Here is a 24,005-nt window from a genome sequence, read left to right as displayed (position 1 = left end):
GCGTTGAGGTATTGGCAAGTTGGGACATTTTCAACTGATTGCCTTTGAGATTCTTACATCTCCTCATGATTAAAAGAGTTACCTGTCAGGATATAATACTGTAAAGACGAATCCATCATATACTCATACCTGCTACATCCCCTATTCGTTTGCTTTTCATCACCACTTTTCTTTGCTAATATGGATCATCACAGCTGGTTTCATCATACAAGGGACAGTGACAAGTGTTGGTCATTGAGAAATCTCTTCATTTCCTATCCTTTCATCTCAAGTCTTAACATCCTAGCTTCCGAGCTTCATTCAGCACAGCACAGCACACATTCCTCGGCAAGCTCTCCTCCTCTCAACCTCCATCCAACGACCTGGAACCAGTCGCAGGATGAAGAAACGAAAAATGAAATACAAAAAAGGCGCAAACATAGATAGACATTAGCGACTAGCGCAAAGCCCTGCGAGAGAGGACATTGTCTCAAGGCGGAAAGTCGTAACCCTGTATGCGCGTTTCCCTCAAAACTGCCCTTTCGGCCAAGGAACTCGAACTCTCATCAGGTTGCCCCGACAAAAGCGATAGATAGCGTGCCACGATGCAGCAGCGGGATACGACCGCCTGAGATATGTGAAGTGTATATGAACATGAAACAGAAAAAAAAAGGGCTCAAAAGTGGCCACATAAGGAAAAAAGAAGTAGAGTGAGTGACAAGAAGTTTCAAAAAAAGAGTTGTGTCGAAATCATCCCCCAAGTCATGCAGGATCGTGGGCAGACCGTAATGCCCTGTCCTCTCCTTGGTATCGCAAAACGCCGGTCCTTTTATTCCTGTTTTCGTCCAGAGCTGTCCAAAATGGTGAGCTCCTCAGCCAGATTTGGGTTGTGCAAATTCTCAATATGCCTGGCCGGGCACGGGCTTCCTGTTAACAGACCCGGTGGAGGGAACTGGGCGAGGTGCTTGCGAAGGGTTCATGGGGCTGGGCCCAGGGGGGCTGTTTCGTCGGTTCATTCCACTGGGGCTTTGGGAACGACCACCAGCAGGTCCTGGCGACTGTGAGCGAGGGCCAGGGCTCATGGCTCGGTTAGGAGGTCCCTGGCGGGGGCCTGGGGACTGAGATCGGGGTCCAGGAGGTCCTTGGAAAGGTCCCGGCGACTGAGTGCGAGGACCGGGGCTCATCGGGCCAGCAGGACGGCCGTGGGGTCCCATGGGAGGTCCCATGGGGGACTGAGGACGGGTGCCGTTGGGTGTCATGGGACGGCCAGCGGGCGAGGCAGGGCGACCTGGGCCAAAGTTGCCCTGGGGGGTCATGGGACGCTGTCCCTGGGGGTGGTTAGGTCCAGGTCCTCGGGGAGCACCAACGGGTTTCACAGGAGGTCCGGGGCGAGGACCAGCTTGGGCGGGACGAGGCTTGACAGGGCGAGTAGACAGACAAGTGCGCGGCACGACACCCTGGCGAGAGCGGTCAAGTCGGATGCAGAGCGCCTAGAAACTTGGTTAGTGCATGATCAAAAACACAGTCATTGACGATACTTACCCAGCCATCATCATACTCGTGGAGAAGTCGCACAAGATCACCAGCCTTCAGTTCCAGCTCATCATCAAGAGTGGGCTTGAAGTCAAGTTGGACACGGTGAACAGCCGAGTTGGCAGGACCTCCAGCAGCCGCAATAGCGGCGGCGCCGCTTGAGCCATCAGGAGTACCAGGGGCAGCAGAGGCAGTGCTAAACTCGGTACCAGCTGGGCTAGCAGGGATTGCGGCCAGAGAATGGTTAGGACCGGGAGGGATAGTGAGATCAAGCTGCGGGGGACCGTTGTTGCGCATCGACGTCTTACGGGCCAGCACGCCAGCTCCGGCTCCAGCAGCAGCAGCTCCAGCAGCGGCGCCAGCAGAAATAGGAGGCCCATTGGCAGTGAAGGGATCGTTGACGGGCGATGAAGGCGATTGAGGAGAGACAGATCTAGCTGAGGCAGCAGCGACAGGAACAGCAGCGGCGGCGGCGGCAGCGACAGGAGCAGAGTGCTCAGGAATCGGGCTAGGAGCACCGCGGGACTGGATGCTCTCCTCCTGGACAGGAGAAGGAACACGCTCAGCCTGGTGACCGAATGGGTTGGCGGGATCGGTGCTCTGAGCAGTTGAAGGACGCTCCCAGGCACTGCCTCCAGGGGTTCGTGGAGACAGAGGACCGGCGGCGGCGGCGGAGGTAGAGGCAGGGACAGCAAGGGCCATGGCAGCGCCCTTGCTTGTGCGCTTCTGATTATCGAGACCGTTCCAGTTGGGGAGGAACTGGGTAACAGGTCGGAGGCTCACGCGAGGAGCCTTGGCGTCAGTGCGAACAGAAGCAGTCTCGACAACATCAGGGGCCTCAGGGGTGACTGAACGCATGGGGCCAGTCATTCCGCCCATTCCACCTCCAATTGGGCCGTTCAGCTTCTCGTCGTCATTTTCCAGTCGCTGCATCTCAGCCTGCTTGCGGCGCCTGTTGAAGATGAAGAAGACGATCAAGGCAACTGCAAGAAGTCCACCCAAAACACCAAACGCAATGCCAGCCTTGGCTCCGGCACTGGTACCGCCGGATGTGGAGGCTTCTGCCGTGGCGCTGGAACTGGAAATAGTCGAGGATCCGCTGATATCTTCGGCAGCACCAACGGCGGCCGTACCGGAAACATCGCCAGTGGCCTTGGCAAGGACAGATTCAATCGAGCTTTCCGTAGGCTCGCTGATGACGGTAGGAACGGATGAGTGGTCCCCGCTGGTGGTGAGGACTCGAGTCCTTGTGGGCTTGGTCGTTGTGGCCTTCTCGGTCGCGGTCTCGTCCTCGTCGTCCTCATCCTTGCTCTTGTTGCGGGTCTTTGCCTCTTCAGCCGCCTTTTCCTTTGCTGACTCCTCTGCTGCCTTCTCTTTGGCTTCCTCCTGTGCCTTCTTCTTCTCGGCGGCTTCTTCGGCCGCCTTCTCCTTGGCCGCTTCTTCTTGAGCCTTCTTCTTCTCTGCAGCCTCTTCCGCGGCCTTTTCCTTGGCTTCTTCCTGCTCCTTCTTCTTTTCAGCTGCTTCCTTTTGCTTCTCGGTCTGATCCTCGTCGTCCTCGTCTTCGTCCCTGTCGGCCTCCTTTTGGGCGTTGTGGGTAATCACAGGTGCCTTGTTTTGGGCCTTGGTTGGCTCAGGTTCATGACCGACCGTCTTATAGCCGCCAACCTCGCCTTCAAAAGTGGGTTCCAGGGTCTTAAAGACCGTCTTGATGACCTCTGTCAAATATTAGTAAAATTACATGGGACAAATATCGAGTCGCTCCGCAAGATGAATATTCATTCCCAAGTTTCGTTGCATCAACGCGACAAACAGAGGTGAGACTCACGTGGTTCCCTCTTCTCTACATGGCGCTTCTTGGTGTCGGCGGATCCTTGAATCTCATGAGCGATGTTACCGAAACCGAATAGGCCGTCGGCCCTGCGATGCACGCGCGCGTGCCGGGCATGCATTTTGGCAAAAGTATCGAGTAGTTGCGAAAGGTTGAAGCAAGTTTGAAGGGTGAAATTCGTCGGTGATCAATTAACGCGGTGTTCGCAGCGGTGATGCGATATATCGTCCTTGCGTGTTGCTCAAATCGCGGGGCTGGTTGCTCAGACGACTGGAATGGAGGGCGATACAATCGAGGGCGGGAACAAAGAATGAATTCGCAGGGACTATCGGAGCCGGAGTCGGATTGTTCGGGAGGCGGCGGCGATGTCTCAGATGCGAACAAAGGATGTCGTAAAGGAAGGTAATGGGGAACGCAAGTTTCAAGTGCAACGGAGCGCAAGTGGTTGTTGTTGGACCAGATGCCAAACGAGAGAGTGTTGTTGGTTTAAAAAAGAGGTTGATCCGGTCGGTTTGTGAATGAGGTTTGGCTCGGCCGGGTCGGACTGGTTGGTGACAAAGAGCACACGGCAGCAGTCGTTCTTGCAAAAAACGCGCCAGGCAGGGGGGGAGGAAACGAATGGACGAACTGAACTAGACACGGAGCAACGACAAAAAATGCGAAGCGACCGTGAAGAGCAACAAGTTCTAGAAAGTGGATTTTGAGGGAGTGAAAAAGGGTAGAAGGGAGAAAGTGAGGGCGGTGGTGAGAGAGGGAGGAGACGAAAGAAAGGGAATGAGTGGAAGTGGGAGTGGGGGAGGAGCCAACGTGCGGCCTTGCCGAGGGCACCCAACAGTCCGTCAGTCGCTGGATCGATTACCAGTGAAGCGACCCCCGGACCGTAAATTGGATCGATCACTTCTCTTTGATAGGGCGAAACGAGCCCAGAAAGGGCTAACGTGCAAGTTTAGCAGAGGATGGAACCCGACCCCCAGCTGCAGGGCAGTGCCAGTGCCTGGAGCGCCGTACCAGCAAGGTACTCGCTTCGCGCCGTTGGACAGGGCAGCAGGGTTTCTTGGTGAATGTTTCATCCGCGACCAGCTGGTGAGTACCTGGCAGTACCATCTCTGTCTGTGATGTGACGCTGCTGTCTACCAAGCAAGACTGGGCAGCGCTTGGAGGAGGTGCTACGTCCAACGGATGACTCGACCTAGGGGGAGCTGCAAGATGCTGCTGGCGTGCATAAAAGTGCACAGCAGAGATCAGGTGCATTAGAGACACGAAGAAGAATGTTCTAATTTTACTAGTACTGCACACCATCACTCGTGTGTGTGTGTGTGTGTGCATGTGTTCCCATGGGAGTGACGGATGTTTACCGTGTCCTCGTACAAGACGTCCATGACAGCTCGGTCGAGAAATGAGCCAAGGGCCCTCCCCATTCCCACTTGCCGCATCCATCGGGCGCTGCAGATGATGATCAGCAGAGTCTTTTGCCGACAAAGAATCGAGCGATTGGAGAGCCCTCTCGACCCTCCTCCAATGTGCAGGGCCCCCGCGCGCGGCAAGGTTGTGATGGATGATGAGGTCCAGTCGGACTGGGGTTGCTGCAGTTGCAGTCAGGGGTGGCTTGGGTGCCATCCCCACTGACGCCAGCCGCCAGGGACCAAGGCGCCGCTATTGGTCAGGGTCACCCCACTGCATCTTGCTAGCCAGGAACCGTTGGCGGCGCCAGCCAATCCAGGGAATGTCGGGGCGCCGGGCCTTACACTTGCAACTTGCAATTCAGTGGCTGTCGGTGGCTTCAATGGTCCAACGGGCTCTGAAGCGTGGCGCGAGGGTCTCATCACCTGGTCAAGCTGGCCTAACCCCTGCTTTCTTTGGTCTCTTCATTAAATTATCCCATCCTATCCCATGAACTTGGACTTAGACTTGTCCCCTTTTCCCCTTGTCCAGCCTCTCCCATCGTGTCGGATGTCTTTCTCGGCCTGAGAAAATATTCGCATCCATGATCGACCTCGAGCTTACCTCTTTCAGCAGCTTCTGCTTTGACTGGTGCCTTCCATCTCCTGTCACTTTCCAATGATCACCATGAGAATGCACGGATCCATCTTTGAGCCGACGGGACGAATTTCCATCTGATGCAGAGTGATGGAGTCTATTCTCCCCTACATGATGCACACAAACACCAACAACAACACTCTCAACAAACAAAACTCTCTCTACCTCAAACTCAGCCTCTCTAAACCTGTTGGTTCCATACTACCCATCCCAGTCTCGCATCTCCCGTCATCATCATCATCGTGACAAGTCCCGCTCCGCCCGCTGCTGAGAGCCCTCCTCCTCATCTCGCAATCCTTTTGACTCGAGAGAACAGGTCCAGTTAATGAGCTCGGCAGAAATGGCCTCATTCTCCGTTCAGCCGCACTCTAGAACCCCAACACCGTCATTTCTTTGTCTGCCCTCAAGCGTTCGGCCTTTGCCTGGAAGACACAAACCGCTTCTTTTCCTTGCGCCACCCTTCTCCCGCTAGCTGGGATTCTCTCCAAGTTGAAACAAGCATCCCAGTCAGTGCATCTGCCGATCCTCCCCTCTAAGTAGCGTCATGCACCCGGTTGCCCATGTCCGAGATGAGCTATTCGTGCCTGCAATGCGAGACCTGGTCAGTAAGTTGTAGACAGTTGTGCTGCCTTTATTCACATGTCCTGCGAACGCCAAGTTCTGCATAACTCTGGCGCAAGGCAAAGGCAAAGGCAAAAGAAAGCGCAGGTGTGGTACCAATTTTAGCTCAACGCCAACAAATTACGGGCTACTCGTATGTACGACTAACAGAGGCAATTTGCCAGCTGGGCATTGCTCACGGTGTGACTCTTCCTCAACCTCGATCTTGAGTTACACCTCGGGTCTGTTGGGTCAACGTTGTTGTTTCATACTGAACCTTGGTCGTGTTGGTCGCTGGTAAACAACATCAATCCTGCCTCAGAGATCATGGTCATGGTCATGGCCTGTTCTTCACTCGAGCTTCCTTCCCCAGCCTCAGCTCCAAACGCCGGTGTTTCGGCCTCGGCTGGGCAAGGCATTCTCAGAGAGCCTACACTGCACAAGGATCCTACTTCTACCATGTGTCACGGGCCATTGCATCACGAAATTTCACGAGGCCTCAGTCTGGATCCCAAAGCCTCATCTCGGATCTGTTTCTGATTCTAATGACTTGCCTTGTTCCCCTCGTTACGTTTCCGGCTGCCTCAGAGACATCGGATCAAAGGCTCTTTGCTTGTCTCGTGCCGGACAGAGCCTTGACCCTTTTTTTTTCAATCAACTCCGAGTCAAAACGTCACAAAGACGGATCAGGGACCGGAACAATGAGGCCAAGACACTGCCACGAGACATTGAATTCCTTTCACCGAGTCCTTCCAGCTGTCTCAATGCCACACCCAGGATTCCGGTCTTGGATGCAAACGCCATCCATGACATCACAAGAGTTTGAATGTGTAAAAGCCTGTCTCTGAGAGTTTTCCTCCATTTGGCACAGACATTGCCAAAGACCGCGCTATACCCGTCGCACAGCTCCGTCTCTCAGATGGGCTTGTTATCGCTAGTTCTTGTCACAAACCACTTCATCCAGCAGAGTTGCTTGATAATCAGGCGCCTATCTACACCGTATTGTATCGAAAGCGTCCAGTTACGAGACGCTTAATGGCGCTTAAGCATGAGAAGATCCGCCAAAAGCCTACTCCGTACGGACTAAGGCCGATTGATTTCTAAGAAAGGTCCGTATCCGGTCCCCACACGGCACCGGTCTCTCCAAAGATCTCGGTCTTCGGAGCCGTGGCTGTTCCGGCCTTGACGACGATTGGCCCTTTCAGGCGCGACGTCTCTAAAAGTCGCCGACGCACAGTAGCGCAAGAGTATATATCAAGCTCCAACGTCCATGACGTTGACCTCGTAGCATCTCATTTGCATCATCGTTGCAAGAACAGATCTCAACAATGGCGGAATCTAACAAGGGCGGATCCAAGGAATTCATCCAGCGCGATGTGAAAAAGTCCAGCCCGGCTGGCACAATCGCCTTTCTTGGCCTTCGAGGCCTTGATCCGGTCCTCCAGTATAGCCTCCTCACCGGCGGTGGCGCCGCTCTCCTTGGAAACCTCGGAATCTCATCCATCTCTCCCGACGCCGTCATCCACACTGGTATTCAGGCCATAGACGCCCTCGGCCTTCCGCTCTCACATTTAATCATCCTCGCCATGGCAGTTGGCTCTGCCGCTAAGCAGGGTTACTGGCTCGTCAAGTTGTCGGAGATATACTTTCCTCCCACAGCTGCCATAACTGTCAGCGTGTACAACAGCTTTGTCAACTCGGTCAACACGCTGCTCTTCGTCGCCGCCGCTACCAGCTCTACCAACGCGCCCGCCTTCCCCGGGACCAGCATTCCGTATCCGCTCGTGGTTGGGCCTGCCCTCTACACCGTCGGTATTACCCTCGAGGTTGTGTCCGAGTATCAGCGCAAGGTGTTCAAGGACAACCCGGCCAACAAGGGCAAGGTGATGCGATCGGGGCTGTGGAACTGGGCGCGGCACATCAACTATGGCGGATATGCCCTCTGGCGCGGCGCTTACACTTTGGCGTCGAGTGGACTGGTTGCTGGGCTTGTGATGGGCGGCGGACAGGCATGGGACTTTGTCACCAGAGCTGTGCCATCTTTGAACAGGTACTGCAGTGAAAGATATGGTGAGCAGTGGGAGAGTTTCAAGAAGGATGTGAAGTGGACTGTCCTGCCAGGAATCTACTAAACTATTCACTGGAGGTGATGAGGAGGAATGGATGCAGGATTCATCACATGAGTGGTTAACAAAGCATGTAACAAAACGGTGTTCATACGGCTTATATGTACTCAACCCAACTTGTAATCTCTATTTCATACACCTTGTATCCAACAAACATCAACTCATGGGTAATTCATACAAACCAGGCAGACGCTCGCTATGCCGAGTCAGCGCTCCGGGTATAATGCATATGTCACAAACCAAATCCTCCTTTTACATCGAATCCTCCATCTGTCGACTCCTCGTCTTGTTCCAGTTCTCCTGCTCCTGCTTACCGCCCTGGCTCTCGAGGCCCATGCCCCTTTCCACCCACTCTTTGCTCTCCATGTGCCGCAGTCGACTCAACGCTCTGGCAAAGGCAAAGGCTTCTTCTGATCCAGCAAAGAGATTCGAGTCTTTGAGGTTGTTCACGTTGTGTTCCAGGTCATTCTTGGCGGCCTCTGCAGCCTGGTCGTGTTTCAAGCCCTGCTTCATAAGACTCTCGGCGATTTCGTCCCGGGAAACAAAGAGCTCAGTGAGGGGCTTCTCAGTGGTTAAGACCAGCTTGGCATTACCCTCGTATACGACATCGATGAAGGTGATGAATCGACGGGCAAGATCACGTTGCTGATGAGTCATTCCGGGAATGTCCGTGACGATGAAAGCCTCGTAAGAGCGGACCAATTCGAGGTAGTCGGCTGCTGACTTTGGTTGTCGGATGAGCTCGTCAAAGGTGAACCAGGCTGCTCGCCCACTGACTCGGGGAACATAAATCTCTCGGCCCCAGACCTTCTGGATTTCTGGTCGAGGTTCAGGCTGCTCGGGATCACCAAGGAATCGGAACCACTTCTCCGCGTGGGCATGGGCGTGGCTGTCGAGAGACGTATGATAGACATCGGAAGGTGGTCGGGGAATTTTACGGTAATCGGTTGGTGAATCGAGGTTGATGACATGTAGGCGGTTCTTGAGGAGATCGATGGCGGGGATGAAGGACTCTCGCTGGACACCGTTCTTATACAGCTCATCGGGGTGTCTGTTGGATGTTGTCACCAACACTACACCGTGAGACATGAGGGATTCCAGTAGTCTATCAGATGTTAGTATGCACCAGCTTGGACATGAATCAAGATGCTTGCCTTCGCAGAATCATGGCATCTGCCACATCTGTGCACTGAAACTCGTCAAAGCAGAGCACGTTGCCCTGCTGAGCAATCTCAGCCGTGATATATGGCACAGCGTCAATGTCGTTTCCATGCTCCATCTTGATGCGGTGCAACCTCTTGTGCACATCTTGCATGAAGTTGTTGAAGTGGATGCGGGTTTTCGATTTCACAGATGCGGGCAGAGTCTCATAAAACAGGTCCATCAACATGGTCTTGCCGCATCCGACATCGCCGTACAGATACAAGCCTCGAGGAAGGTTGTTGGGGATATCTCCAATAGCGGGCTTGCTTGGCCCCTTGCTAAAGAGCGACGAGAATACAGACTTCTTGGGTGTGGGCTTGAGAGATTCGATGCTCGGGTGCTTGACGGGCGGGGCGTTATAATTGCGCAGTTCCCCATGGAGATTCTGAAGATTCTGAATGATGCCTTTTACTCGGTCAGCCAATGCCTGGCAGTTGTCCCGCGAAAGTTCTCACCTCTTTGATGCTCGTCGTTTCGCAACTTGCCCACTTCCACCCGCCTATCGTACTCTGGAATTGGACCTCCGTCGTGGACAATGGGGTCCGCGTCGACAACTGTAGCCATTGACCGAGATCGATTGGGGCACGACGTCGACAAGCTGGCGCCCTGGATCGCAAGTTCCGGCCGTTGCGTGCGGCAATATGGCAGCGACCTCAACGCCTGTGGCGCCGCGCTCGTCCGAAGGGCCCTCGCATACCGGCCGCCATCCGCCAACGGCCGGGAAAGCCGTAGTTGGCGGAGAGAGGCACTACACCTCGCACCACCGCGCATGATGTTCGATTTCGTGTCAGTTGAATGGGATTGGAGTCGCTGGTAACCGGTCGCTCGCGCGCATTACGGAGGAGGGGTCGGGATATGAAGGATGCAAGCCATGGAGAAAGCCCGCGAATTCGGTGTTGAGGCGATGACGATGTGGGCCGGGTTTAGAAGTGATTCCCGGCAATGTTGTTCCTAGATCCGAATAGTCCCGCCCGCAGTTTAAGCGCCCCAGTCTATTGTGCCGAGGTCCACTAACGGGCGTTGTCGCTTATCAATCTGGGGATAATCAGTTCGACCTACCCTGGAGGAAGATTCGAGATGATCACGAGCTCCTGTCGCCCGTAAGCAATGGTCATGTGTCCTCACTTTCACATGATAAATGTTCCATGTCCGCGATCCGTGTCACTGCTACCTTGGAGTTTGATTTCCGAGTGATTTGGTGATGATGTAGTGCTGGAGGCTTCTGCAAGGGTAAATGCATCTGACCGGCATGTTCCCCAGCTGCATCGGCGGATATGCCGACAAATAGACAGGGAGGTGGCATCATATGATGAGTTTGTCGACACGAACGAAGGAAGACAATGGCAGTGTGAGACTCCTAACCACAGCCCCAGACCAGCTTTTGAGATTGCAAGTCATTGCCCGATAAGTTTATCCATTCATATCCAGCGCCATACTGGTCATATCTCACGGCTCAGCATGGAGCTCTTTGCATCCATTCACAACCACATCTATCCACGGGTAGAACTAGCCCTATATGGCACATATACAATATGAGCTTGAACAAAAGCCAAGCTCAATTATTCCAATGCCATACGCGTACACATTTCACGATGGTCAAGCGCCATTCAAGTACAAGGGCAAATGGCCCGGTTGTCAGTGTATTATCTACAGGATCGTGGGCATTACGATTATAGACCCAGATAAATTAGTTCCCACTGCTCCCTATCCAGCCTCGTAGGCATATCATTAATTTCATGTCGCATTCTTGAACCTTTTAAACCCACCGCTTAAGCCATGATGAGGGCAAGGCCGACAGCCAAAATACCCGCCAGAGGAGCGCCGAGGGCACCAGCGGCGTTGTCCTTGTCATCGCCATCCTTGCTCTCTGAGGAGTCCTTGTCGTCGCTGTCCTTGCTGTCGCTGTCGTCGGAGTCCGCATCATCCTCATCGACCAGCCTGCCGCCAAAGACCGCCCTGCCAGGGCTCACACCCGAACTGAGCTTAGCGGCCTCCTTCTTGTAGTCGTCCAGAGTCTTGTTCTCGCTGGGGTTGATGATGCCGACCATGCCATTAGGGCACTCCTTACCCTGAGAGGAGTAGAATGGTAGGGGCTCAGTGTCGTTGACGGTGACCCGGAACACCTTGTCCTAGAGGTAGTTAGCTGAGCTGCACTTGGATAAGAGGATTGCGATTGACATACAGCAGTGCCATCATCAGTGGGAACGAAACCGGAGAAGAAACCAGTGCCGATATCGAGAGGAGAGCAAGGGTAGCGGTAGTCACCAGCGACGACACTGTGGTTCTTGGGCTCGAAGTGGAATTCAATAATATCACCCTTCTCAGCCTTGATCTCATCGGGCTCGAACTTGTTGTCGCTGGAGGCGGTGACCTTGATGGTCTCGGCGCTGGCGAGGCAGGCCAGGGCAGCCGAAGCGAAGACGGTCTTGAAAGAGGGCATGATGATAGTTGAAGTAGTGTAGATTTGTGAGAATATGTCAAAGCGATGCGAATATGGATGAGGCTTCGGGAGGAGTTTACACCAGGCGAGCAGAGACGGGAAGTTTATTAGATGACAGGCAGATAGCAGCCGCTGATGAGGGAAGCTACGAGGTCAAATACAAGAAAGTGCATTGGTCAAGTGATAGTCACAGTTGCTCGGCAGCCCCCTAATAAGGCTGTTTTTTTCTTCTTCGTGCATGGGTTGGCTGGCAGTCATGCCGTGGGCTGATCTGAACCGGATGCAATGACGCAGTGAAACACGAGCCGAGATGCATGGACAGCGATGCAGTGCCCAACGTAGATGCCAAGAGCACTCCGCTATAGCATGATACAGGGAACTTTCATAGGAGGATGCTCGAGGCTGACAGACGTAGGAAAGGAGGATTCGCTCGGTTATTTGACTTGGTAAAAGATCCTGGTCCAAGTGTTGTTTAGTTAGTCCCCAGCAACGGGAACCAGGGCAACCAAGGGTGGATCCACAAGTCCAAGTTTGAAGGTCGCCCAAATGGACTGAGAATGTGTCCATCTATCAACAACTCCCATACTGGCGTCGTTACTTGCTACCCGAGCCAGATCTCGGCGAAACAATAGCCTTGATGCCCCGGGAAGAAGAACGCAAAAAACTTCTGTCTCGGGATTTTTTTTACGACCGAGAATCAGCAGCCAACATTGTGGGGAGCGGCTGAGACCAGGCGAGATGAGCTGATGGAGACAAAGGGGACGGGGCGCCCAACCCTGTCGCTGATCCAACGGCTAACATTAGTTCATGCGACCGACTGGATTGTTCATTGTACATAGTACATACATAGCATAGTAATGCATGCTGCACAGCCCGAACACCTCGTTGTTTTGCGATGTTACAGAGCCAACTTCCAAGCACGCCGAGGTGTACGCTCGAGCCGGCCCGAAGGGCTGTCATCAAGACGAGTCGCAAGTCCCACCACTATTCCCGCAATGGAATAAACACTATTCTTTTTGAAGCAGCGGTGGAATATCATGACTTGATCCATGTCCTTTTTGTTCGCCGAATCATCGCTCCCACTTCCCGATCTAAGAGCCGGTGTTCGTATCCAAAGCCGGACTCCGGCCGGGTCCACTTTTCCGGCAGGTGGGCACCGGCACTCCGTCTTCTCCCCGGGCCGACAATGCCTCGGGTCCTTGATTTCCTCGGTGCGGTACCACAACCCGGAAAGAGGAAAACACATGAAAACCAGTGACCCAGCAAAAGGCCCGTTCGCAGCGGATCCCTCGGCCGAGTCGCCAGACTACGTTTTGGAAGCGGGGATTTGGTCTTGAGGCACTAGGGAGACGACGGCGCCGTCCATTGCCAAGGCCCGTAAATCAGACGCGGGTTCCTTTTTGAGCCGCACTTTAAAAATGGGCGATTCGACGTAGCCCTGACGTAAACATTCCATCACCGGGAATTGAGGAGTTGCAGCCGAACTCAGTACTAAGTTTGCTGCTGGGAGTTTCAAAAGACCCAAGATGAGGGGGGGGATCATGAAGGGCTTCATGAGAGGACACATCTAGATATAACAGGTCACTTTTTTTGGTCGCCGTTAATCTCAAGTGTCTCCACGGGCTACGGCGAACTAGGACCGCTGCGGCTTCAACCAGGTACGTTTTGGCAAATCAAAGAGGCCAAGAGTGAAGTCGCAATGTTCCGTAGCGCCTCGGACCGACTCCGGTCCTCCCCGCGGACAACACCAGTAGCAAATATTGCGATGCGCAGAATCGGTCGACGGAACAGGGAAATCTCGACGCCCAGAGGGAAAAAAAGGTGAGGCGAGCTGGTATGCACATCATCTATTGCGTGCGGCAGCAATCTGCAACACTTGGCGATCTGTTTGTGACTGGGCTCGCCTCGTTATTAATGTCTTACCTAGAGCAATTTCCCCAGTAGTGGCTTTCTGAAACGCGAGCACTTTGGACTTCAGGGACGATGTTTGAGGCGGTGCTTGCCTGTCTACCGTTGCATCCACACTTGCAGATTGTCTGTTGGTTGGAATTTCAAAGTTGTCTTGGCCTCGAAAGTCCCGCAGTGAAGGGAGAACAACATGTTGGTGGATAAGAGAACACCCCCCATTGCGGGGCGACAACTTACAACCACAATGAATCGAACAAAGAAGACACCCCTTGACTCGACGTAAAGAATGGCCGAACAGACATGACTGTGCTCTCTCTGGCTTGTCGTGTAAGTGGCCTGTTCAGAGGTTCCCCTTGCCAGAACCGGCATAATTCAGTAGTCAATAATCACAACTTATCATAACGCAACAACCCAGTTGCAAGCACTCTGAAACCAACACAACCAAACAACATTGGAAACCAACCTAGCAAATCCAACAGACAAACAAAACGCAAGTAAAGCTTATAAAAATGGCGGAAGAACACACCCGACGGACCTGTAAAAAGTATCTACGGACTCGAGCCTCGGATAAGAATCCGGCTCCCCCATCGACGCAACCACATCAAACAATAGGTTCCGGCTCATGGCTCAGGTCCAAGGGTTTGCCGGCCTTCTCATCATGGTTTCAACCCCACCGGATCTATAACCCAAAGGAATCGTTCTTCCCGTTCCCCAAGATCACGTTTCTTATTGATAGCCCTCCAAAGTTGGAGTGCCAGATATGCCGTCAGGCTCACTGCAAGATCAAGTCGGATACAGAACTAGTTGACGACACAACCTTCAGCATGACGCCGTGCGGGCACACAGCATGCTCACGGTGTCTCGACAAGTGGTTGCGGAGGCACGACAGTTGTCCCTTCTGCCGGAGTTGCTTAAAATATCCGGGCTGCGGGCACAGCGTTCCGGCGAGACTATTGACAAAGGAGGGTTTGCATCTCTCGCAGCGAACACTCCCGGACTGGGGCTGGATCCCGCATCTCGGCGCGCAGTGCCTCCGCGAAAGCTTATTGAGTCAAGCGGAGGTGAGGTTACGGCAGGCCACGCAAGAGTTTCGAGAGGCAAGACGACGCTTCCACGAGACTGGGGCGGCGGCCGATGAGGCTGTGCTGCTAGTGAAGCGGGAAGAGTTCGAGACGGTGCTGCGGGACGAAGTTTACCAAAGGCAGTTGAGCACGTGGTTGACAAGCTGGTAAAGTTTACTAACTGCAGACCGACTCTCAAGGAGGGTGGGATCGCGATGGCCTCAGCCGAGTTGCCATGAATATCATGCCCAATATCAGTCAAAGTATTTGATACTTGCCTCTCCAGAGATGGCTGTCAACCTGTCAATCCGCTCGAGTCAAGGAAGCCCCAGGTAAGCAAAAGGTCAAGAGGCCTGAGCGAGGCGGGACACGACGTTACACAGCTGCCACATGCTTTTTTCCGATTCCCATCGGCTATGCCTATCGACCCGCAAAACCACGTTTTTCATCGTCATCCTGAGTCGTGCAACTGACGTGTAGGCTGCGTCCTCGGTGCGTATTGGCCTTGAAAAACCTCCGACAAACCATGCTCACCTGTGGTCGACGGCCCGACAGTTCAGCTCGTTCGGGTTCTGGTGGGCGATCTGCGGCGCATGAGCCTGAGTCGCCCGGCGCCACACCCAGACCCTCGGAGTGTTGATGACCTGGCTGTATGAGATCTGATTGGACGCGGCCCCTCGGCATCTCGACGCCGCTGTGCTGGGCCTTCTGACTTGAGGGGGCAAAAAGCGGATGTTTGTCGGAATGTGGAAGTAAACGGAGCTGCAAGCAAGGGAGGGATGGTTTGTACGGGCTGTAAGTGAAAGAAAGGAGGAGACAGGAGAGGAGAGGAGAGGAGGAGTGGCCGATAGTGGATGCCGGGGGAAAGAGGCGCAGTGACCCACCTTTAACGGCAGCTCCGCGGCCGGGGAAAGCCCGGGCAGGAGCGGGCAATAGCGGGTCATGTAAATCCACCAGGTCTGCTTTATCATGATGACCGACGTGTTTTTTTTTCTACTTCCCAGGTTGTTTTGGTGAGTGGGCGTCGCCGACTGGCTCCCGGGGTGATTATTGCCAAGACGTTACATGCTCCCAGATCCTCGGGATCAGGGGGGGGATGTGATGGCGAGAGATCTCGGGCACCCCTTGTATGATGCTCCTTATTTCGTTTGGTGGGTGTGATTTCTGACGCCGTCCAAGCAGCATCACCAACACCTTGGAGGCGGTCGACAAGCCCGACGCCCCGGCTCCCATCGCCATGGTCCCGGGAGCCAGTCTTAACGTGTAGTTTATTCTTTGTGGAGCAATTGGCTGGGATGCGCAGAGCAGGAGCACCTGAATAATGTGACGTCGCCGCCCCCTGCTTTGGTATGGAGTTGACGAGAAGATGAAAGAGTGGAAAATCCCGGGTCAAATGCCGGCGCCGTAGTCCACCGCCGGGACTTGAGGAAAATCGTCCAACCACACCATTCCCTGTCTTACGTAGTGAAGACGTCGATAGGACAGACGAGCACTCACCAGTCTCACCTCTTCCGCCCTAGGACAAGCCTCGACGAGACCCTGAGCTCGTGGCCCCTCCTCCATGATATCCCATCTTGTCGATTGCCGCTTAGCTAGCGGGACGAGTTGGGCAGCTCGTGACACTGATTGCCGCCCGCAGCCCGTGCCGGCGGTTTAGCTAATTACAGTAGCCTCTCTTGACCGAAGGCGTTTCAGTAGCTCGTAGCCTCTTTGCAATAGTAGCAGAGATCCAACAATTCATTAGCTAGTTTCCCCCCTGGTGGTTATTGCGACAACCGGGCTTACAACCTCAGAGGGGCCCGGTACCCAATCCAATGGTAGGTTGTGGCTGCTGGCCCCCTAATAAGGTCGAGTAAGAGTAAGACTCCCGTCGTGTCGGAAAGGCTCCCACCCCCAACGGCCGGCAAATGCCGTGTGGGGGCCGCCCATCGAATTGTCTGGATTCAGCCCCAAAAAAGCCCCCCAGACCTGGTGTCCCAAACCCTTGGGAAAGGTGCGTTCCAGGTCACCTTCCGCCAAGATCGAGATTTCAGGTCCAGCCTGGACGTCGGTCGACAAAAACTGCAGGCACGCAACCCAGGGGACGCAGGCGCGTCTGCCATGGTCTGCCCAACTCCTCAATCGGTGCCTTGCTACGGCAGCTGTAAAACACAACCTGGAACCTGCAGAAACAAGGGCGTCAACAGGTCACTTTTCACATTTCAACAAAACAAAACTCGCCTTCATCTTGAGCTCGCTGCATTCCTCTCGCTACCTACACCTTGCGCCCCTACTAGTGACTGCTCAACTGCACTGCACTGCTTTCTTCTCTGAATCATGGGTACAACTCCACGTGCGTTACATTGCGTCCTTGTCCACCTCGACGGCCTCTGCAACATTGACTGTCCGGTTGGTCCAGGCTCGGGCCTGTCTCGCCTTGCTCTGTTCCCTTTGTTTGCTGATCCCGGCGTTCTCGATTCTGCACTGAATCGTTGGATGCTAAGCACTCGCTCTCTCCGTATGGATTATGGTCATGGGTTACCTCCTCAACAATCACCCGAGCCCAGTCCTGGACATTCCCGCTCAGGCGTCATCGACGAGTTGATCAATCAGATCCAGCTCTGCATAACGCAGCATCGGGCTGCGGTCTTGGTCCATCGCCAAACCGAATTACCGGGCGCCAGAGCTCTTGTCGTCGGATTTCATATTCGTTCCCCTGGCTGCGGGCGGCCGTGCATTCGTTAGCGGCATCACCGGCCTCTGGTCTTGATTTCCTTCAAAAAAGTCCATCGACATATTCCCCAAAAGAAACAGACGGCGTCCGGCAAGGCACCCTAGCAAAGCTTAGCCTTTGTCCGGTAGCGTGGGGAATGGTGTCACCAGGGTCCTAGCTCGCAGCCAAAGGGATGCCTGTCTTGAGACCAAATCTCTCTCCAAGATGCCGGCCGCTATGGCCGAATGACGAGAGGCGTTTGCCGTCGAGCCAGGGAAGATGCTGCTGCGGCAGTCCACTCAACTCGTCCAAGTTGCTTCCTCTGGCCCTGCCCGCTATTGCGTTACGCCCGCCGCGCGATTCAAGGAGCGGCGACAAGAGTCTTGCAGCTCGGTGTGTTTGGGAGGGCTTCAGACTTTCAAACCTTGAAGTCTCCAATGACCCGACCTCAAGGATTCGCGGTTATGAGAGCGTGGCTCAGCTATGATCTTCGCCATAGCACACCCTGCCTGACTTACACCACCACCTCTACCGCCACAAGGGGCGAAACGGCACACGCCAGTCCGTCTGGTTCTGCAGCGAGGTCCAAGAGAGAGGGTGTGAGGTGCGAAACCCTCTGTGCGGTGCATATCCCCGCCAGAGGGTGCCGACTGGGAGGAAGCGAATAATGTCGTCGCCGCCGGTGGGCTCTGTCCAACCACGCGCCGAGACCCGTTGAATCATTATTAGCACCGCCGGCTTGCAGTGCAGGACCTGCACCGGGCCTCGTCGCTCCCTGGCACCGGGCCTCCGTCATTTCAGCTCCAACTCCGCTTCGCGTAAACTCAAAAAACTACCCAGCCACGTTGTGCCCAATTATGCCAGGCCTTCTCGCTGGCTGGCAACACGAAGCAGCTTTCCAGCTCGAGTTGTCGGTTACAGTACATACAGCTTGGCTGGGCACAGCTTCTCCGGGTCTCGAAAGAAAACGTGGTTTCATAGCTTTCCATACACTCGCACACACACATCTACTAATCCAACCATCAGCCTTGCTGTACAGTACTAACCCTGACCTCCATCCTGTCTCTATCTAGACACCTCTGCCACCCCCCCGGCTTGCGTCCACGCCCTTACCACGCAATCGCAACGCAACTTCGTTCGCCTCCTTCAAAGGCAAGGAGATATTGGACAAGCTAAGCTGGCAACAGTTGCGGTACTCGTGCCGAGAGTGGCTTGCCTCGATTTCGTCCATGACGGGCGCCATGAGTTGGTGGCGCTGGGTGGCCGTCGTGCTGGGCCTTCGGCCCCTAGACCTGGGCAGCGCAACGCAGCGTTGCTGCGCTGCTTCAACAGCTAGCTACGCCGTTTTCTTTGCAGCATGCGCCAGGGTTCTACTGTACGGTGCCGTATGCTGTCTAGCCCGCGAATCTGCTCTTAGTGTAGCCCTGCAGGCCTTTGGACGCAACGGGCTGCCACTTGCACCGATGGTCTCGCATCCCCGCCGACTCGTCGGTCGTGGTGGTCCCAATAGGGCTGCCCCGTCCGTTCGATGGGGTTCTCCGGGCTAGGACGGGCCCTGGATTCCTGCAGAAGTATTCGATACTTATAGACCCCGGCGGCTCCTTTGCCATCTTCAAAAGTGGTTGTCGCTCGCTGTGGCTGCCTTCGATTGTTGTGGCGGCCCTCCTCCCTCCCAGCTTCGTGAGCTTATCGTTTTGGCTCGTTGTAAAAATCCCGGCAACTTATATGTCACTCCTCGCGCCCCATTCCCCCTTTCGATAAAAGGAAAGGCGTCATCTGCCGGGCCTGTCTGCTTTTCGTCTGAACTCGCTCCAGCTTCATCATCCAGCTCCAGCTCCAGCTCAGCTCCAGCTTCATCGACCCTGCTCAGGGTTGGCCGGCCACCACCACCTTTGCGCTCCCCAAGCCATTGCTCCGAGAATCGCAACCTGACCTAGATGCCCTCCATTCGTCGCGAAACTTCTATTACTTGTTCTGTCAAGTCACAAGACGGCTAAATGTCAACGCCGGCAGTATGTGGCCCGCCCTAGCCCAAACCTCAACCTTTCCCCTCGACCCTTGTTCCTAATCTTAGCATTTTCCTCTCCATAGCAAAAAGCCAATCTTGCCCGGATAAGAGACAACCAAAGGAGGTCGCGGGCTCGCAGAAGAGAGTATCTCCAGGAGCTCGAGCAACGGCTTCGAGTCTACGAGCTCCAGGGCGTCGAGGCGTCCTCTGAAGTCCAGCAGGCCGCCAGGAGGGTGGCTGAGGAGAACCGTCAGCTTCGTGGTCTCCTCAACCGACACGGCATCACCGATGATTACATATCTAGTTACTTGCACACCGGAGGCGCGGCAGCCCAGACCGACCCGACGCCAATCCCCCACTTCCCCTCGAGCAACCCTAGCGACGCTGTTCAGTCTCTCCAGCACGTTATAGCGCCCAGGAGACCTGCTCCTCTCGATCCCGGTGTCTCCTATGTTGTGCCGCCGCAAGAGAGTCGCGAAACCTCTATTGCTAGTGTCTCGACGAGCAGCTCCTCCCTGTGGGAGCCAGGGCAAGCTATCCAACCCGGCCCAGCATACGGCCGGCCTCTCCCTTCCAACGTTCCCACTCCAATAGGACGGCAATCGATATCGTCACAGATGCACCCACAGCAATACGCCGCGCAGGTGTTTCCTGGCACTCAAGTACCGCGCACTGAAACCTACCACCCAGTGGCTGCACCTGGACCCTTGTTAGAGGATCCGAGGCGGCATAGTTATTCTGTGGCACCTATGCCTGGGGATGCCTCATCAACTTTGGGCTACAGCATCCCCATGAACCCATTTCACAGCCCCGTTGGACCAGACCCTGGGCCTTCAGGACCGTGTTGACTGAACTAGGGGCCTTCAAGGAGTTTGAGTCTGGCCTAGAACCTACCGCTCGAAACTTGCTTGAGGTCCATATCAAGGGCGGCTAGCAACTCCTCCCACCTCGGGCAGGCTGCCCGAGGTGGGAGGGGAGTTATGCTAATCTCTGTAGAACAGCTCGATCGATGCGGGACCTCATCTCGATGACACCTCCGGCTGGTATCGACGGTTCTAGGAGAAAGGCACCACGGACGAACTACGAGACAGAGGAGGTTTTGGCTGATTCATGCTCAACCTAAAACCGGCTTTATTGACATCCAGGCTCCCCAAATTCCGACGACAATACTCCATGGGAACGACGAACAACTGGCCCAGGGAGAGTCTTCAAGCGTAACTGACCAACCTGGCCATGTTTCATTCGCTGACATGAAGGACAAAGTACAAATACTTTGTTGCGTAATGTCCCGGAGAGCAAAACGACAAGATCAGAGATGAAAGGGATCGAATCCCTTGTTCCGGTGGATAGAAAGTTCAAAGAACTTGCACCAGGCCACTTGTGTATTGTTCAGGACCGGACTTTAACGATGCAAGATCTGGCAACAAAGGGATGTGAGTTCTGGTTTGCCTTTGCTGAGTATTTGTTCAAGAGATTCGCGAGATGGATACGAGAACTGCAAACTTCAAGTGTTTGCCATTTCAACTATCGCTCATCGCAATCTACAACAACAGCTAGAAAGATGCCTCGATTTAGCAACGGGCGAGAGGGATCAACGAGGATTGGAAGCCTTCGAAAGGTCACATCGAATTCACCTGCCCCTGAGTGGAGGCATGAACAAGCACCCATACTTCTCAGTGAAAGTACACCGAACAGCATCCAGCAGCCCCGGGACATGACACCACGAGCATATAACGCCCACAACCCTAACAAGCGCAAATCTCCAGAAACCTCGAATCTCCCTCCCACGGCCGAAGGACAACAGTTCGACGAGAGAGGAATAGTCAAGCGCAGACGCAGCATACCTTTGACTGCACCAGCCAGTGGTCTCCCGCAGGTCAAGCTCTTGCTTGCCACTCCACCATCGACACCAACGTCCCCAAGACCAAAGACTCCGCCCAGACACGATCGGTCTCGACTGCACCCGAAGTGGCGCCGCAGGAGAAGAAGTGAGCCCTTGTTCGGCGTGTTGAGCGCTTCTCTGGAGGCGGAGGCAAGGGCTCGAAGAGAGAAGACAGTGTGAGCAGTCTCACATCGCATGTAGTGGATGGAAAAGAGATGGAGCGGGCGCAGCTGGGACCAGCTGGATCCAGCAAATTGCTAAATCCCAGACCGTCGCTTCGACGCGTGCGGAGGCAGATATTTAAGGTGGGAGGTGAGGCGCTTTCGCTGGTAACTAAGGGGCATAAGACTGACAGCCGTGGAAAGCCGCAGCCCAGACAAGATGCTGGAGAACACTCTGCCACAACCAGGAGGGAAGGCAGCATGTTGGAACCCAAGCAGGGCGGTGTGAAAGGCCGGACTGGTCACAAGAGTCAGATGCACTCCCAGGCTGCCTCTGATTCGGTGCGGAATACAAGCACGAAAACCTCTAGCACGGTCGAGGATGACGCAGAAGACTTGCTTGCCTGCAAGCTGTCAAGGATGACCCCCTTTACATCTCCATCTATGATGCTACCTGCCGATGCTGAGTTTAGCATTGCCGACGTCGAGAAGGCAGTCGACGTCCTCACCACCATATCTAACCTTTGCGACGCCATCTCTGGACAACCTAAGGCGGAGACGCGAGCCAAGTTGCATGACCAGCTTGCCAAACTGCCCGACCTCTTGACCCGTCAGGGCCGGGGCAAGCAGCCCAAGATGGCAGCGCGCTTCCGGGAGTTTGTATACCGTCACCCTGACTCTGGGAGGTGGGGGCCGATTGAGAGCTTTGATAAGTTGGGCGATGATATCATGGGATTGACGCTGTTTCGGGCGCGATCTAGGGCCTCACCGAAGCAGAGACACCCGGGCGTATTTGAAGTATGAGACAACTCGGTGTGAGTTGGGCACACCTGGTTAGGCAGAGAGAGGGAGAGAGGAGAGAGACTGCATGAATGGATCGCATTGATGAGCATTTGGATGGCGTACAACGATACCCCCCATTTTACTCAGGTAGTAAAAAGATAACAAAATCTTGCATTTCACGAAACTCCGTTCCCATCCGTGACCCAAGACCTGGTAACTAACGTGGTAATCCGTGATACAAAGCCCGCCATGCGTCTGAAAGAAGAAAGTGCAGTAGAGTAGAACAAGGCATCCATCGAAAGGTTGTAACAAAGAAGAGATTGGATATCTGACATGGAATCAAAGGAAGTAGTCCGCCACTGGCTTCTTGGCCGGCATGCCCCTAGAATCCTGCGGCGCGGCCTGAAAGACACGGTAGCGCCTTGCAGGGCCTTCCCTGGGCGGTAAGCTGCCCTCGACCATGACACCGCCATCGCTGCGGCCGACATCGCCGTTGCTGCGGGCAAACAGTCCCATGCCAGAATTGTCCTCGGTCAGCTCTAGAACGGCAGCAACATTGCCGCACCGGTAGCAGTAATTGGGGGCCGACCAGACGGTTACGATACTTGCGTCAAACATCTCCTTGAAACCTTCCATGACGAGCTGATGGGCGCGGGCGATGAGACTGAGATCGTTGCGGTGGTTGAAGACTTTGACGATGTCGGCGCCAAATAGGAAGCCTGCGCCTCGCGGCGAGAGACCCCAACCATCGATCTCATCAGGATCTGACCAAAGGATGTCGCACATGGCACCCTCGTGAGGGACCTCCTGTTTCCGGTCTATTAGGCGAATCTTGTCGACAGTGTCCACCAAGGGACTCAAGCCGCCGTGAACACACAGAACGGCGCCAGCCAAGTTTCCAACAGAACCGCCGCTGGAGCCTGAGGCGCCTGAGCCTGGAGGACCCGTCTTGTCCATCGTCGTGCCCCCTGGACTTTGCGCTTGCTCCTGTGAGCTCTCTCCAGGCTTGCGCCTCGGGAACCTGCTCATGATAGAGCCGTTCTGGTCGCAAACTTCGATTTCGGTGTCGTCGTCGACAGGCTCGCCAGGCGACAGAGTGTTTGACGCGCCTAGCACCAGCGCGCCAAGAGCAAGGTAGTCGAATACATCACAACAATATCGCCAAACATTTGCGCTGCCATACTTTCTTATGCATTCGTCGTAAAAACCGTACACGGTGGTGATCTGTCGGGACTCGTGATTGCCGCGGATGAGCGTCATTCTGTCAGGATATCGGACCTTGAGACATAAGAGAAGGAGAAAGGACTCTAGTGAGTAGAAACCACGGTCGACAAAGTCGCCTGCGCGAAGAAAACATGGTCAGAGATGCGGCTCGGAGCGAGAACGGAGGGAGGTGCTCGGCTTACCCATGAAGAGGTAGTTTGTGTCTGGGACGTCTCCTCCCACTCTAAACAGCTCCATCAGGTCGTGGAATTGGCCATGAATATCACCGCATATCTAAATCTGGGCATCAGCCATCGTTCCGAGCATCACAAGCCTCGGGTGGAGGTGGCGCATACCGTTACCGGCGCCATCACAGTGGTGACGTTTCCTTCTTCGATGAGAAGCTCCCGCGCCTTGTGGCAGATCTCGCGGACCTGGGCTTCTGGGATCGGTCGGCATGAGCGCAACTGCGCGATCGCCCTGAGGTCGACGTTAGTTGGCGGATCCAAGCATGATCGGCGGCGGCCTTGGTGAGCCTCACTTGTCGAGGTCGCTCATGAT

The 24,005-nt window shown here is 54.7% G+C and overlaps 7 protein-coding genes across 7 annotated transcripts; 3 read left to right on the top strand and 4 right to left on the bottom strand.

Moving 5' to 3' along the window:
* Positions 1-878: 878 nt before the first annotated feature.
* NCS57_00274900 (SH3 domain-containing protein) lies at positions 879-3,461 on the bottom strand (the record flags this gene model as incomplete). The annotated part of the gene is made up of 3 exons (XM_053052771.1): positions 879-1,469; positions 1,522-3,227; positions 3,338-3,461. The coding sequence occupies 3 exons, from the start codon at positions 3,459-3,461 to the stop codon at positions 879-881; spliced, it is 2,421 nt and encodes an 806-aa protein (XP_052918017.1).
* A 3,832-nt stretch (positions 3,462-7,293) lies between these two features.
* On the top strand, positions 7,294-8,109 carry NCS57_00274800 (uncharacterized protein; the record flags this gene model as incomplete). The annotated part of the gene is made up of 1 exon (XM_053052770.1): positions 7,294-8,109. Exon 1 carries the CDS (start codon positions 7,306-7,308, stop codon positions 8,107-8,109), a length of 804 nt encoding a protein of 267 aa, XP_052918016.1. The 5' UTR covers positions 7,294-7,305.
* Positions 8,110-8,355: 246 nt separating this feature from the next.
* NCS57_00274700 (uncharacterized protein) lies at positions 8,356-10,077 on the bottom strand (the record flags this gene model as incomplete). Its single annotated transcript, XM_053052769.1, has 3 exons — positions 8,356-9,208; positions 9,294-9,711; positions 9,762-10,077. The coding sequence occupies 3 exons, from the start codon at positions 10,075-10,077 to the stop codon at positions 8,356-8,358; spliced, it is 1,587 nt and encodes a 528-aa protein (XP_052918015.1).
* Positions 10,078-11,075: 998 nt separating this feature from the next.
* Positions 11,076-11,746, bottom strand: NCS57_00274600 (uncharacterized protein; the record flags this gene model as incomplete). Its single annotated transcript, XM_053052768.1, has 2 exons — positions 11,076-11,435; positions 11,489-11,746. The coding sequence occupies 2 exons, from the start codon at positions 11,744-11,746 to the stop codon at positions 11,076-11,078; spliced, it is 618 nt and encodes a 205-aa protein (XP_052918014.1).
* Positions 11,747-19,404: 7,658 nt separating this feature from the next.
* On the top strand, positions 19,405-20,263 carry NCS57_00274500 (uncharacterized protein; the record flags this gene model as incomplete). Its single annotated transcript, XM_053052767.1, has 2 exons — positions 19,405-19,419; positions 19,499-20,263. 2 exons carry the CDS (start codon positions 19,405-19,407, stop codon positions 20,261-20,263), a joined length of 780 nt encoding a protein of 259 aa, XP_052918013.1.
* Positions 20,264-21,512: 1,249 nt separating this feature from the next.
* On the top strand, positions 21,513-22,262 carry NCS57_00274400 (uncharacterized protein; the record flags this gene model as incomplete). Its single annotated transcript, XM_053052766.1, has 1 exon — positions 21,513-22,262. One exon carries the CDS (start codon positions 21,513-21,515, stop codon positions 22,260-22,262), a length of 750 nt encoding a protein of 249 aa, XP_052918012.1.
* Positions 22,263-22,580: 318 nt separating this feature from the next.
* On the bottom strand, positions 22,581-24,002 carry NCS57_00274300 (Serine/threonine-protein phosphatase; the record flags this gene model as incomplete). Its single annotated transcript, XM_053052765.1, has 4 exons — positions 22,581-23,581; positions 23,648-23,738; positions 23,801-23,924; positions 23,986-24,002. 4 exons carry the CDS (start codon positions 24,000-24,002, stop codon positions 22,581-22,583), a joined length of 1,233 nt encoding a protein of 410 aa, XP_052918011.1.
* Between the last annotated feature and the right edge of the window lie 3 nt (positions 24,003-24,005).

This window comes from Fusarium keratoplasticum, chromosome 2 (assembly GCF_025433545.1).
Source record: "Fusarium keratoplasticum isolate Fu6.1 chromosome 2, whole genome shotgun sequence".
Lineage (NCBI taxonomy): Eukaryota > Fungi > Ascomycota > Sordariomycetes > Hypocreales > Nectriaceae > Fusarium > Fusarium keratoplasticum.
The sequence above is the reverse complement of the archived record's forward strand: the minus strand, read 5'-3'. Positions and strand labels throughout refer to the sequence as shown.